Raw genomic sequence first — 15,237 nt, 5'->3', positions numbered from 1 at the left:
TGAGGATGACGCTCCAACCAACTCAGCCATATATCTAGGGCCTACTCCCACTTTCTGCTGATTAGTGTTAGCATGATATATATTTCTTTCCACCCCTTTTTTTTCATCTATATGTATCTTTATATTTAAATTGAATTTCTCATAAACAACATATGGTTGAGTCCTATTTTTTGATCCATTATGACAATTGGTCTTTTAAAGAGTGTATTTAGGCCATTGATGTTTAAAGCAGTTATTGATATAGTTGGATTAATGTCAAACATATTTATAACTGTTTTCTATTTGTTTCCCTTGCTCTTTGTTCTTATTTTTGTACTGCATACTTTTCCTGCCTTTTTTGGTTTTGAGAGTTACATATGATTAATTTTCTCTCTTTTATTAGTATATAAATTATACTTAATTTTTCCCTTTTTTTAGTGGTTTCCCTAAAGTTTACAATACACATTTACAAGTAATCCAAGTCCACTTTCAAATAACATTGTATTATTTGATGGTTAGTACAAGTATCTTATCATAACAATGTTTCTAACCCTCCCGCCTGTACCTCCTATCATTGCTATCATTCACTTACTTATGCATAAGCACACATCATACAAAATACATAATAATACATTATTGCTATTATTCAGAATAAAGTGTTATCTGTTAGATCAATTAAGAACAATCAAAATTAAAAATTAATTTTACCTTTAAAGAAAAAAGCTAAAAATTTATACACGTTGAAGAGGATTGTTTTTTATTAATTCCCTTCCATGAACAACACTTCTACTTGATAATTTTTCTCTTATGGAGTATTATTTCATTAAGTTTCTACTGTTTTACTTATTTACTTGCTTCTAAATATTTATTTTGGGAGAATTGATTATCAAGAATAATGTATTAGGCCCTGGCCGGTTGGCTCAGCGGTAGAGCGTCGGCCTAGCATGCAGAGGACCTGGGTTCGATTCCCGGCCAGGGCACATAGGAGAAGCGCCCATTTGCTTCTCCACCCCTCCGCCGCGCTTTCCTCTCTGTCTCTCTCTTCCCCTCCCGCAGCCGAGGCTCCATTGGAGCAAAGATGGCCCGGGCGCTGGGGATGGCTCTGTGGCCTCTGCCTCAGGCGCTAGAGTGGCTCTGGTCGCAATATGGCGACGCCCAGGATAGGCAGAGCATCGCCCCCTGGGGGGCAGAGCACCGCCCCTGGTGGGCGTGCCGGGTGGATCCCGGTCGGGCGCATGCGGGAGTCTGTCTGTCTGACTGTCTCTCCCTGTTTCCAGCTTCAGAAAAATGAAAAAAAAAAAAAAAAAAAAAAAAATAATAATGTATTACTCTTTCTCACATTTTATATTTTTCTTTAAACTATTTTATAATTTTTTTCATCTAATATGCGTACACACATATATGTATATGATATTTTCTTGTACATTTTTATTTTATGTCTGGTCAATTAACATTTTTATTAAGGTATAAAAGTAATCAATTTCTTTGGGAAATTATTCAAAAATTTTCAACTATTATATAGGTTTTTTAATATAATTTTAAAATTATTATAAAAAATATTGATTTAATTGCTTTTCTTTTTTGAGCTTTTATTTTTGTTTTAAAACCAAAAAAGCTCAACCTTTTAATTCATTTTATTTTATCTTAAATAAGAAAAAAGTAATTCAATATAGTTTTTTTTGCAAAAATCATCCTTATTTTTAAAATACAATTATACATAGTAATTGTTTTAGAACAAATATCATATAAAATTTATATACTTAAGTGTTTGATGACTTATCACAAATTATTTCAATATGCAGGCCCCAGATTCCTATATTAATTTGGTTATTTTTGTAGACTAAAATATCTAATGTTGTTATTTATATTTTAGGTTAGTGGGATGGTTTGGTCATGAACTCAGCACCAGATTTGAAATGGATAACAGTAAGTGTACTTTGTTTTACTTTACAAAATATTTTATTTTAACTTTATTTTTACTTTTATCTGTTTTTGTATGATATGTATTAACATACATGGTTCACAGAGAGTACACCTTGGAAATTCCACTGAGACTTTCTAAAATAAGAAGTGACATTTCCAGAGTGTAAGACTAAGTGTTTATAGATTTTAGCACAATTTTGAGTCTATCCCTTTGTAGGGAGATAAAAGGAAGTAAAATCTAGTATAAACACTCAAATCTCATTAGCATGGGGTACCGAAAACATCAGGTGTGAGACCAGAGGACATTTTAGCTTGTAGTCAGACCTAGAAGGACTTGGGTGTCAATACCACTGTGCTGAGTTTTCCTATATGTCAATGAGGGAATTGGATTAGATCAAGGGACAAAGGTTTTGTGTGAAGGGCCAGACAGGAGTTATTTCAGGCTTTTGGGCTATCCTGCCAGTGTGACAAATACTCACTTGCCCTTATATATGGCAAATGCCATTATAAGGCTTAGGTATTCTTAAACATACATAAATGAATTAGCATGCCTGTGTTTCAATAAAATTTTATTTGTAAAATCAAGTGGTGGGTCACATTTCGTCCACAGGACATAGTTTACTTAATTCTAGATTAGATGAATCTCTAAAGACACAGGATATTCTAAAATTATTTTAGTCACTCTTAGATTTAAATTGGTTTCTGGATAGCAATTTTAACTCTATTCAATTTAATTAATTCTAATTAAGATAATATCTGGTATTAATTTACCTTTTAATTTATCATACTTAGATTATCTTTTAAATCTCCTTTTATTTTATTTTATTTTTCTCTAAGAGAAACCACTTGACCTAGAGCTGACAGCTACCTTCATAGGTCTTTTCATTCATATGTCTACCTTTACACATTATAATTATAAGCCATTTAAATCTTGATGTTTTCCTCTGATTAAAAGGGTTTCATAACACAACACAAAGCATGTAACAGAATAAGAAATGTAGGCTCAGGTATGGCAGAGGATAGGATCCAGAAAAGCTTCTAAAAAAGACCATTTTTATCTTGTGTGTAAAGGCTCTAGTTTCTGGTAGGCTGCTAAGAATGTGGGGGCAGGGGAGACAGACATTGTAAGTGAAGGCGAAATGTTCCAGTTATCTAGGTCCACAAATTTTCTCTTAAATATTTTAGGAATAAAAAATTTTAATCTCATTCTTGTTCTCTACTTTTTTATTGTCATTTTAAAAAAATAAAGAACACTTTTTAAGATACATTCTATAAAAATGGCATGATATTATTTTTCAGAATTACAGTTAATCTCTGGGGCCAATGGATATAGAATTTCAAATCCTCCCATATTCTTGGTCTGTCCTTTACATGCTAGTTTAGAGGTAAGTGTTTTATGCTTTTACCTTCCCACATCTTTACTTTTACCTGATTATGACATGTAGTACTGTATCTCAATCAGCAAGATTATAAATGAGTGCTTTGCAGGAACATTGTGCCAAGAGACATTGGGTAGTGTTCTCCTTTAAGAGAGTAACTGTATGTGAATCGTTACCTTTTACATGTATCTCCAGTCCTGAGCTGGATGCTTGGCATATTATTGACATTTAGTAATAATGTTTAATGAAACAGAGGTATTTATAATTCCATTTAGAATTTGTGTGGAGTTGAATGAGTTATTTAATATTCTGTTGGTCTCTCTATAAACAAAATAGATATATAATATGTAATTCCCAATTAATCCAATCATTTAACATGTATTTATTGAGGAAGCATTGTGTGCCACACAATACTGTGGTCACTGGGATCTGTGCTTCTCCTGATTCTATGAATCAATTTACTGACCAAGTTTCATGCAACAAAGTTATAGAAAGACTATTTTTAAGAAGGGAAGATAAAAATATATATATATGAATATTCAGAATGAAACAAAGATTGGTTGTTTCATGAGGCAAGGTAAGTTTTTTTAAAACTCCGGTCTCTATGCCATTATATCTCTGTATAATCTTTATTTTTACTGGCTAAATATCTTTTAAATGTATTCATACTTTTATTTAAAATTATTCTTACCTTAAATAATAATATCTAAGTAATCTATTTGTTTTCCTAGATATACCTATCTATTTATTAATCTATTTCTATATAGCAAGATAATTATATGTATCTCTACCTATTTATGTATTCTAATTATTTAGATATTAATTAATTTGGGGTCAGAATAAATTTATTTTAGTGTATATTTAATTATATAACATACAACAATATTAATGATATATTAAGGAAATATATACTTATACACATATTTATATAAAATATATTTTAAGTATACATATTTTTAATTTATTTATTGATTAAAATTCTTTTTGAAACTTACTAATGTTTTTAGAGAGAAGAGGGATGAGAGAGACAGAGAGAGAAACAGTGATTTTTTTTTTGTTCCAGTTACTTATGCATTCATTAGTTGATTCTTGCATATGCTCTAACTGGGAATTGAACCCACAACCTTAGCATATGGGGATGTCACCAGAAGTGAGATACCTGGCCAGGGTTACGTATATGTTTCTAATAGAGATTTTAAATATTTAGCTATTCAAATAAAAATTTTATTTTCAAAAAAAGTAAAGGCTTGTAAATTAATCTAGTTTGTGATATTTTAGGGAATTGTGTTGAGTGACTGGATAAAGACTTTCAAAGTCTCTTCTAAACCTAAAATTCTAATCTGTGAACACTTATAGTAGTGTCACATTTTGACCACTGGGCGGCAGTATCAAGTTTCTCTATTTTCATACAACTTCACCACTAGATCGTGGTAACCAACTCATTTCATTTCTATTTAAAGAGCTGGTACTCAGTTTGACCACTAGATGGAACTTGTGCTGTTCTCACTTTTAGCTTTTTTTTTTCTTTTTTTTTTATTTAAGTTAAAATAGACCCAGTAACAAGATTTTTAGTCAGTGATACATTTTTGAGGTGACTATGCTTAGCAAATTAGGCAATGTTATTTGAATTGTTTTTATAATATGTATTCAGAGAAAAACTTCCGTTGAACATTTTAAAACAAATTAAAGTTTTGCTTACTTTGCCAGTATATATCAGGGAGAACATGAGTTACACTAATTAAAAAAAGGCACCAAGGCATACCTTAGAAAAAACTAGCACTTAAAGTTATTTCCTCTTACTTGTTTTATCTGTGTAAATGACTTCTCAGCCACATCTGGACATTTTTCTTTAGACACTTCAGGTAGGTATTTTGTCTGCAGTGTGTGGGCTCTTCAGTATTCACTCCTGCCACAGGAAAGGGCAGATTTTTATATTCTCCCCCACCACTGGTTTCCTGCCACAGTGTATTATAGTCAGTCACCTAGACAAGGCTTTTATTCTCAGCTGAAAGCAGAAAACTCTTGTGTATTGTTTTTTTTGTTTTTTCACTTTAATAGCTAAAGTTAAAACTAGCAAAAGGCCCTATGAGCCACCAGAGAGAGAGATATACACTTCCCTGGGGCTTCTTATCACCTAAGTATTCCTGTGGAGCCTCAGAAATACCTTACTTAAGTCATTCACTGCTGAGGCTATGTTGTCACTGGAATTATATTTAAGTAATCAATCCTTGTGTTGAAAAAAATATTTTTTGAAATTCTTTCTTCATATTATAAATTGCAAAATTCTGAAATTACAAACTAATACATTTCATTGCTTCCCATTCTCTACTTCATGTTGATTTGACTCATTTTTAAAGTGAAGGCCCTGGCCGTTGGCTCAGCGGTAGAGCGTCGGCCTAGCGTGCGGAGGACCCGGGTTCGATTCCCGGCCAGGGCACATAGGAGAAGCGCCCATTTGCTTCTCCACCCCTCCGCCGCGCTTTCCTCTCTGTCTCTCTCTTCCCCTCCCGCAGCCGAGGCTCCATTGGAGCAAAGATGGCCCGGGCGCTGGGGATGGCTCTGTGGCCTCTGCCTCAGGCGCTAGAGTGGCTCTGGTCGCAACATGGTGACGCCCAGGATGGGCAGAGCATCGTCCCCTGGTGGGCAGAGCATCGCCCCATGGTGGGCGTGCCGGGTGGATCCCGGTCGGGCGCATGCGGGAGTCTGTCTGACTGTCTCTCCCTGTTTCCAGCTTCAGAAAAATGCAAAAAATAAAAAAATAAAAAATAAAATAAAGTGAAGACGTTTAGGCCAGAGTATTTCAGAGACCTCCTCAATCTTTCAATTACTAACTTGAAATTAAATAATATTTATATTGCATTTTGACAAGTAATATTTGTATGTAGCTGTATATAAACAAATTTTAGACCCTTTCAGTGCATAAAATTAAATACCTTCAAAGTAAAAATTAGAGCATTCAATTAAAATACATGGCAAGTCAGAAGAAATTTACTATTATTTCATCAGAAAGTGTTAGGGAACCATTTTTATGAATTTAAGAGAAAAAAATATGACAATTGAAAACATCATGCGATACTATTTTTCCTATTCAAACTTGTCTAACTTCTCTAATTTTGTATTCGTTTTACTCAGTGTAAAAAAAGAAAGAAAAAAGCAAGTAGTAAAATTGCCAAGATTTTTGTTATAAGCTGAATATTTTCAAACTACATTGTTCATTTTTTCTATTTCTTTTAAATTACTATTTCTCAGTACTGAAAGCACAGAAATAATGAGAAGCTAAGAACGAAAGAGAATATTGATTTCATCCCCATGTTAACTCCTCCCATTAGCTCCTCCTAATATTTTTTCAGAAGAAACCTCTGTGAGAAGAATTTTAGAACACTTTACAATGCTGCTGACCTTATTGTGGTTATGAGGCAGAAAACAGTTTTAAATTTAAGTTATTTTATTGTTAACAATGAATAATGTTAAAATAGAGATATGTCATAAAAAATTGGGTTTTGGGTGTCACGAACTTTGCAAGAGCCAAAGTTCCCATATAAAACCTATGAACTTAAGTAATATACCCTGAAGCCCTGCTAACCTGTGAATATTGATAAAATATCATTAAAAGCACTATAATAGTTCACACATTGCCCCATCAGCGTCTTATAGGCCCCATATCAGATCGAGAAAAATTTCCAGAATTATTTATTAATTAAAATTTTCTCAAATAATTACTAATGTACAAAGAGAAACTTGGAAAGATCCCTCTCCTATTTTTGAATTCCAGACCTGACTGTCGGATACCTGGTGGGCCATGCATTGCCTGGCACTGCTCTTTCCTCCATGGGAATGCTGATTCTTGAACTGGGCTGACTTGTTCCAAAACCTGGAGGTGTTCCCTTGAGTCCTCATTGTGTAGATGTGTTACATGTTGTTTTACACAAGGAAATGAAGAGATGCCTCCTACCAGACTCCATGTAACTGGGGTTACTGAGTCCTAAAGAAGTACAGTAGTTGCCCCTTATCCACAGGGAATATGTTTTCAGTCTCCCAGTGGATCCCTGAAACATAGATAGTACCAAACCTTATATATACTATGTTTTTTCATACACAAACACACACACACACACACACATCTAGTGTGTGTGTGTGTGTGTGTATATATATATATATACTAGGAGTGTATATATATATATATAAGAGTGTGTGTGTGTATATATAAAGCATAGTGAGAGATTAAGAATAATAACTAATAATAAAGTAGACCAGTTATAACAATATATACTGTGACAAAAGTTATATGAATGTGATCTCTCTCAAAATATGTCATATCTATGGTACTCACTTTTCTTTACAATTTTTTCCTTTTTCACAGTTTCCCAGAGGGAGCATTCATCGTTACCACAGATATTAGGAACCTAAACATATAATTTTATGTTTTCTTTATTTAGCAGAGAACTTTCACCTTTTCGCTGAAAGGACAAATTTTACAGTTTCTCTTTGGCATATCTCAATTGTCAACATCACTACTGTTGCACTTTGGGGCACTGCTTGAATAGAAGCCCTGCAGCACCACACAGTTGATCTGATAACCAAGATGGCAACTAAGTAGGTGGGGCACACAGTAGGGAGACGCTGGACCAAAGGGTGCTTCATATCCTGAGCCAGACAGAGCAGAAGTGCAACTGATTTTCATTCCACTACTCAGAACAGCACGCAATTTAAAACTTAGGAATTATTTATTTCGGAATTTTTTTAGTTAGCATTTTGGACTTTGGATGTCCGAGGGCAACTGAAACTGAGAAATGAAACCATAAGTGTATGGGGGGGATTACTGTATTCTTTTCACTGGGGTCTCAGATGATTTCTGAAACAAAGACATCGGCTTCTGCTTCTGCTGATGTCTTCCCAGGCTGCAGGCGTAGTCTGTGAGGTCTGGTTGGCAAGGGGGATGGCTACCATTCTACCCTTTGTTTGAGAGATGAGTGTTGGCCAAAGACATGCTAAAGCAGATAGTTAGAAGTGGTCTTATTCTAGATATACTTTAAAAGTAGAACTACTAGGTTTTGCAGATGGGCATATGTGAGTTGTTTGAAATATAAAGGAGGCAAGAATGGCACCAAAGTGACTGACCTGAGCAACAGAGAGAAAATTGCTAAAAACCCAAGTGGTAAAGGCCACAGGAGTATGTGACTTTAGCTGGAATATGAGGAACCCAATTTGAATATGTTTAAATTGAAATGCCTATTACACATGTATCCAATTAGACTATCGATTAACAGTCAGATAAATGACTCCGGATGAGAGGGTTTTGGACAAGAAGTCCAAGTTGTTATAACTTGCTTTAAAAAAATCATTATTTTTAATGAAAAGAAAGTTATTTTAAAAAATAAACTACAACTCCCTTCCTCTCTTTCAGCCTAATTTATAACCTCTGTTCAATGAAAGTGAAGAAAATTTATACCTTAATTGTTTAAATCCTATTAGAATGCCTGCCCACACATATATATGTATGTATATACAGAAATAACTCTTTCACAGGCGTTATAAAGTCTATATACCTCTGAATGACCCTATCTGTGTTCTGTGGCCGAACCATAGAGTAAAAGGATGGTAAGTGGCATGCCAGAGCATCACACTCAGCTTGAAGTTCGTTCAGCTCTTACATGTAGGATATATTTTTAAACTCTACTTGACCTTAAGAGAGAAGCTACAAAAGCATGTCTGTTCTGACCTCTAATGTTCCAACACCAGTTATTGTGTGCCCTTGTCACTCATTTTAATATAAGACCCCTCAGGCAGGAAATTGCAGTATTCTCAGACCAGTGCTAAAGTTTACCGTGGGAAAAATTATGAAAAAAGGAAGGTAAGAGAGAAAAAAAAAGAAAGAAAAGAAAAAGCCCAATGCTTCAGTAGTAATAAATGTTTTATTTAAAATTTTTGCTTTTCTGTCTGATAAAACTTAGCTTTCTTATTTTTAACTGCTTGTTTTCTTTGTTAAACTGTAGGAAATTTAGGAATTGGTGAAAATATTGTAAATAATATTTGTAACATTACATTCCACATGTGCATGCACATTTAGCTCTCATTGTATTGTTTTGTAGACCAAACAAACTGTATATCAAAATTTTAAAAAAGTCTTCTTGATTATGATGGTAAAAAAAAAGTTTTGGAGAAGTCTGAAGAAAATTATATTATTTTTTTTCCTTTCACAAATATTGTTTATATGACATTTTAAAAGTTTTTTGGACATAGAAACTTTGTACTCAGTTTTTAATGGCAAAGGATTTAAAATAGGACATTTCTTTCACAGAATGATCATTTAAAATATGATTATTTTTGGAAAGGTTAAAAGGTCATTTCTGTTTTTTCTGCATGATTTACAGTTAAATTTTGCTTCTTTGTAAATGAGCAAGACCTTGTTAATCTGACTATTTCTTATTCTACAGATCTTTAAGAAAACAACTATGAAAGCATTGAGAAGAAAATCAATTTTGCTAACTGGTTATCTGGAGTACATGATTAAGCATTACTACGGCAAGGATAAAGCAGAAACCAAGAAAGTATTTGTTAACATAATTACCCCATCCCATGTAGAGGAGCGTGGCTGCCAGCTAACATTAACATTTTCTGTTCCAATAAAGTCTGTATTTCAAGAACTACAAAAAAGAGGAGTGGTTGTAAGTATATCTCTTGCTTTGCTATTGGGTTTTCTCTGGGCTGCATGTTAGGGATAACATCTGGATTCTTTGGTTTAATCGCTGTTGCATGTTATTTCACATCAATCAGTGAGTTAGTGAGGATAAATTAAATGCCAACTAAGTACTCAGTGCTCGATAATTGAAGGGCACAGAGATTTGACATTTCTGAGAAAAGAAACGAAACCACAAATTTTGGATATAAGGAGCAGTTTGATGTAATTTATTCATTTTCATTACAGTTGAGTAAAACTTTTTTTATCATAATTAGGACATGTTTTAACTAGTTTTTACTAGTAAAGGTCTCAATACATAGTTATTAAATAAATAAAATTAAAGAACATGGCAATATGGTGGAGGAAAGAAAGAGAAGTCAGTCTTATTTTGTTGGTTGATTAAACCAAGTTACTTTCAACCTTGTCACTTAAATCAGAAAATAGATCGAGACACATCTCAGGAGTGTTAACATTGCATGAAATAATTTTTTAAGCATTAGGCCTAGGTGGCCTTCTAATCTCTTGAAAGAAACTAATGTGTTACTAGAATAATTTCAGGAAAAAAGATGGTGATAGCAAATCTGTCTCCAGTGATAATGCCATCTAGAAACTGCTCTCCTGTGGTCCTCCGAAAATTTAGAAGTGGTCACTGCAGATTTTGGAGGCATGAGTCAGGATGCCTGCATCCAGTTCAGTCCTCACTGTGTCCAAGCTTTGTGCTCTTGGGAAAATCATTTAATATCTACTAACTCAAGACTTTTCATCTATTTTTGGGGTGCAAATATACTTACTTCAAAGAGTTGTGATGAGAATTAAATGGATCAACATACATAAACCATTTACTATGCTGTCTAGCCTATGCTGTATATCGGATATTTCTAATACAGTCGTAGTGATCTCCACACTAGGCCAAATTATCTGGACCCATTTCATAACATTTCAGCATTCCCAGTGTAAACCAAAATTAATTTTAGACTGTAATAAATAATAAAATTATTTATTTGAATGAAAGGAGATAAAGTCTTGAACCACAGGTTCAGATGAGTCCTCCATCCCCCAGACAAAGGGGAAGCCCATCTTTTATAGTGAAAATTCCCAACCAGGTTTCCAATTATGTCTATTTTATTTAAATGTTGTATCCAAATTGTGCTGTTTTGATTGGTCAGTGTAGAATAAATTAAGGATACAAATTGTGCAGTTCTGATTGAATGGGTCAGATCTCAGTCTGTTGGTAGAAAGATAAAACCAGGGTTTCACCACAGCTGTTGACTCAAAGGGCGTAAACAAACTGTGGGAAACCAAGAGTTAAATCAGAGGTTATCCTCACTGTATGGAGTATGCGAAGAGTCTCTGTCAGCTACACTAGGCTCTTTTTATCCATAAAGTTTGGGTCCTTGGTAGACGATGGGGAGTCCTTCTCAGCGGATAAATTTTCCTCAGCTTTTACATCAAAGGAATCTTTCTTCTCAGGGTCCACACCAGGAACATAGCTAACTCCTTACCGCAATATTAAGGACTAGAGAACTAAATGTAAGGATAATTGGCTAAAACTTTCCAGAACAGTGTGAAGCTTGCATTCATTAAATGTGTTACCCTCGCTGGATAGCTTAGTAGGCTAGAGTACCATCCTGAAGCTCAAAGGTTGCTGGGTTCGATCCCTGGTCAAGGCACATACAGACACAGATCTATGTTCTCATCTCTCTCTCTCTCTTTCTCTCTATCGGTCTCTCACTTCATCTCTCACTAAAAATCAATAAATAAATAAGTCCAAGACTGCAGGCTCTCCCGTCTTCATTGAATGCTTAAAGATCTGCTGAGTGGACTTCAAGAAAGTGCTTTCAGCCTGACCTGTGGTGGCGCAGCGGGTAAAGCGTCAACCTGGAAACGCTGAGGTTGCTGGTTCAAAGCCCTGGGCTTGCCTGGTCAAGGCACATATGGGAGTTGATGCTTCCAGCTCCTCCCCCCTTCTCTCTGTCTCTCTCTCTCCTCTCTAAAAATAAATTAAAAAAAAAAAAAAAAAGTGCTTTCAGATGTTCACATATCAACCCATTAATGTCTTAATTTAATTCAGAGGGGAGTTTCAAATGACACAGAAACACTATATTTTAATTAAAGAATTTTTTATATATTATTAAATTCTAGAGAAATCAGCATGACTGTTTTATGTAAGTTTATCTTGAATGCAAATTTTCATTATGAGACTAATGCTAACACCATTGTGGCTTTATTTTTTTCTCCATAGTGTGACATACGGGAACCAGATAGCATCCGAGTGGCTCCAGTTCCTCTCTACAATTCTTTTCATGATGTTTATAAATTTATCAATGTGCTCAAATCTGCACTTGACTCTGCAGAAAGAAAAAAATGAAGTGTTTAGAACAAATTAAGTCAATAATACCAAAAGCTTCTGTGATAATTCATTTTTATTCAAGTTTTAATTATTGAAGTATTAAAAAGTGAATAACATAACTAGAAATAAATTGTATACTTTACAAAGAAATCTGGTATAATTTTCATAAGAGTCAATGTCTTTGAGGAAGCTACATGGCTGTCCAACTTCTTGGTGTTTTGTGGGTCAAGGTCTTCATTGAACCAAATATTAGATAGTCTTGGTTAGCTGTTACATTTCATAATTAGTGAAATAGTTTTATTGGTTTAATTTCTAATTTGACTGAATTTCATAACATATGTGTTTTTTGTGTCAATTTTATTAATATTACTTTGGTTTTAATTTCCAAAGCCTTTCTTATAAGCACTGTAGTTGAACATTCTACTATAGGTATGATTTTCCATATTCTCTCCAGCTCCAATCTAATAAACAGAAAATAAATTTCCTTAGGCAATGGTCTTCAAATGTTTTCGGCCTCATTTCACACTAAGAAATACACCTAATGATAGAGACTAGTATTTTTGTGTTTATATACCTTTATTTATTTTAATACGCAAATTTTAATAATATTTTAACATCTGTGAAAGAAGTCTTTCAATTTTCAATAAACTGCTTCCTACAATTGCCATTGACCATTCTTTCCATTATGATCCCTGATATTAACATGCTTCTCACAAAAAATAGATGGCGTCATAGATCAAATTTAAAATGTTATACATAACAAAAACAAAGTTTCATAAATTATTTACCTGTGTTCTGATATTTGTTATTCTATTTTATCTTATTACAACAAATGTTGGTTGAAACTTATTCAATTTATTTCTTTTTTATTCAGAAATTAAATTTAATGGGGTGACACTGAACAACAAGAGTGAACATTTTGCAGGTGAAAATCTCCCATAGCATTTAAACTATTGATTTCTTCTTCACTATTGATTTCTTTAGGACACTCTTGTGTCCTAAATCATTTTTTAAGGATTTCCCTTTATACAAATATAATGTTATTATAACTTCTCTCTCCTTGTTTTGGAAAATATCCCTTGATAAAAGACCTTGGATGTTGTTATTCTGTCAGTAAAATAGTGAAGTTATTACTTCATTCTACAACTGAGTTCCAGTTTTTTAAAAATATTACAACAATGATGGTAATAACATTCTTAGTACACACATTCAAAAACTTTGTCCAGGACATGTAATTATAAAAATAATGTGATATAGGACACACGTGCTCAACTTTATTATGTACTATTAAACTGTTTTCCAAAGTGGTTGCATCAGTTTCCACTCCAAACACTAGGAAATGACCATTCCCTTATTCCTGATCTTTGTCAATATGTACTATTGATTGCCTTTGTCATGTAAGCATATTAAAATTGCCAGTGTGATTTTTCAAATATCAGAGAGTAAATTTATAACTTTCATACAAGTAGAGGTAAATACAGAACAAGGAGACACGAGCACGCGTGCGTGCGCGCTCACGCACACACATACACACACACACACACTGCAGTTTCTGCTTCAGATACCATCCTTAATCTGTGGATTAAACCAAGACTAGAATTTCACCTGGATTTTACACATGCACAGCTTTTTCCCCTGTCATATTCTTGTTAATTCTTTCCTTCATAGTTTCCTTCCTGATGAGCACTCCTGCAATAAATATAGTCATCTAAATTTTCATCTCAACCTCTGCTTGTAGGGAACCCAATCAAAGACAGTGTTTCCTTTATTAAGTCTTTTCTATCCTATGTCTAATATATGATGAATTTACAGTTCTATTTATGTTGGTTTTCACATTTATCCTGACCTTTCTGGAATTCTTTGAGAACTGAGTTAAAGTGTGTTTCTCCAAAGATACATTTGTTTCTGCTAGTTGACTATTGTCACTTATGACCCAATGATATTTTAAATTCTTGTTTTCAAGATTTTCAGATCTCATGAACAGCATGAAACTGGATATATTAATCCATGTGAAGATCAATTTATAGTTCTAGATCCTCAGAAGATACTCATTTTCTTGCTGACCCTGTAAGTGTTCTTTGGTTGGCAACATTACGCAGGACTCTCCTATTAGCTTCTTCGTGTTGGCCAGTCCCGGCTTGTCCCGTCCACTTAGTTATCAACACTGAAACTCAACGACTCTAGGATTTGGCAGAGACTCTTAGGATGTAAGCATGTTTTGATCCTTGTTTCTCCCAGGTTTCTACTTTTATTTCATTTTGGGGTTCTGAGAATTTCTGACTTCCATGCCATCTCCTTTTAAAAGGCTTGTTTGTTATTGTTTATCTTTTTTTTCTCTTTCTGGTATCTAATGCCCCACAGCATGTTAAATTGTCAAGAAATGTTTTATGACCAAAAACAAAAAAATGATGTATTTCTTAAATATATAAATAATTGATTATACTGTCTCAATAATTCAAGCAAATTTATATAAATACCAATCCTTTTATAGTGATGCCCTTGGGAAGTATTGTGAAACAGGCTTGTGTGTGTAATGCTAAATTATACTTACTGTACAAAACTGACTGGAAAAAAAGGCTGGGTGTTAGATAAATAACTTAATTTCAAATAAAGAAACACATTTTTCTACAACTATTTTCTGCTCAATATCTTCCTACTTACTCTTGAGTTCTATATGGATTATATTCAAATTGTGTCGTGTCTGTTTCATAAACTGAAGTTACTTAAGCATTGCTTTCTAAGATTGTTTCATAATCCTATGAAAAAACCTGCAAACACCACGGAAACCTCACATCATAAAGCAAAACATGGAAATCACTGGATTAAGGAACCCTTTCACTGAGATCATAGATTTAATACTTGCATCGGCCATTATCATTTGATTATGTGTTTGAGAAAGATATATGTCTTTTCCCTCTAGTAATATT

General features: G+C 33.8%; 1 protein-coding gene across 2 annotated transcripts in view; it reads left to right on the top strand.

Moving 5' to 3' along the window:
* KYNU (kynureninase) overlaps positions 1 to 14,944 on the top strand; it is a 130,084-nt gene extending 115,140 nt beyond the window's left edge. For both annotated transcript variants that reach the window (XM_066279745.1, XM_066279744.1), the window contains 4 exons: positions 1,853 to 1,905; positions 3,202 to 3,287; positions 9,716 to 9,946; positions 12,203 to 14,944. In XM_066279745.1, coding sequence (XP_066135842.1) covers positions 1,853 to 1,905; positions 3,202 to 3,287; positions 9,716 to 9,946; positions 12,203 to 12,328 — 496 coding nt within the window. In that variant the 3' untranslated portion in view covers positions 12,329 to 14,944. The remainder of the gene's footprint in view (positions 1 to 1,852; positions 1,906 to 3,201; positions 3,288 to 9,715; positions 9,947 to 12,202) is intronic.
* Positions 14,945 to 15,237: the final 293 nt, after the last annotated feature.

The sequence above is a fragment of the Saccopteryx bilineata genome, chromosome 5, assembly GCF_036850765.1.
Source record: "Saccopteryx bilineata isolate mSacBil1 chromosome 5, mSacBil1_pri_phased_curated, whole genome shotgun sequence".
Taxonomy (NCBI): Eukaryota; Metazoa; Chordata; class Mammalia; order Chiroptera; family Emballonuridae; genus Saccopteryx; species Saccopteryx bilineata.
Note: the sequence above shows the minus strand (reverse complement) of the source record. Positions and strands in the feature narration are given on the sequence as shown.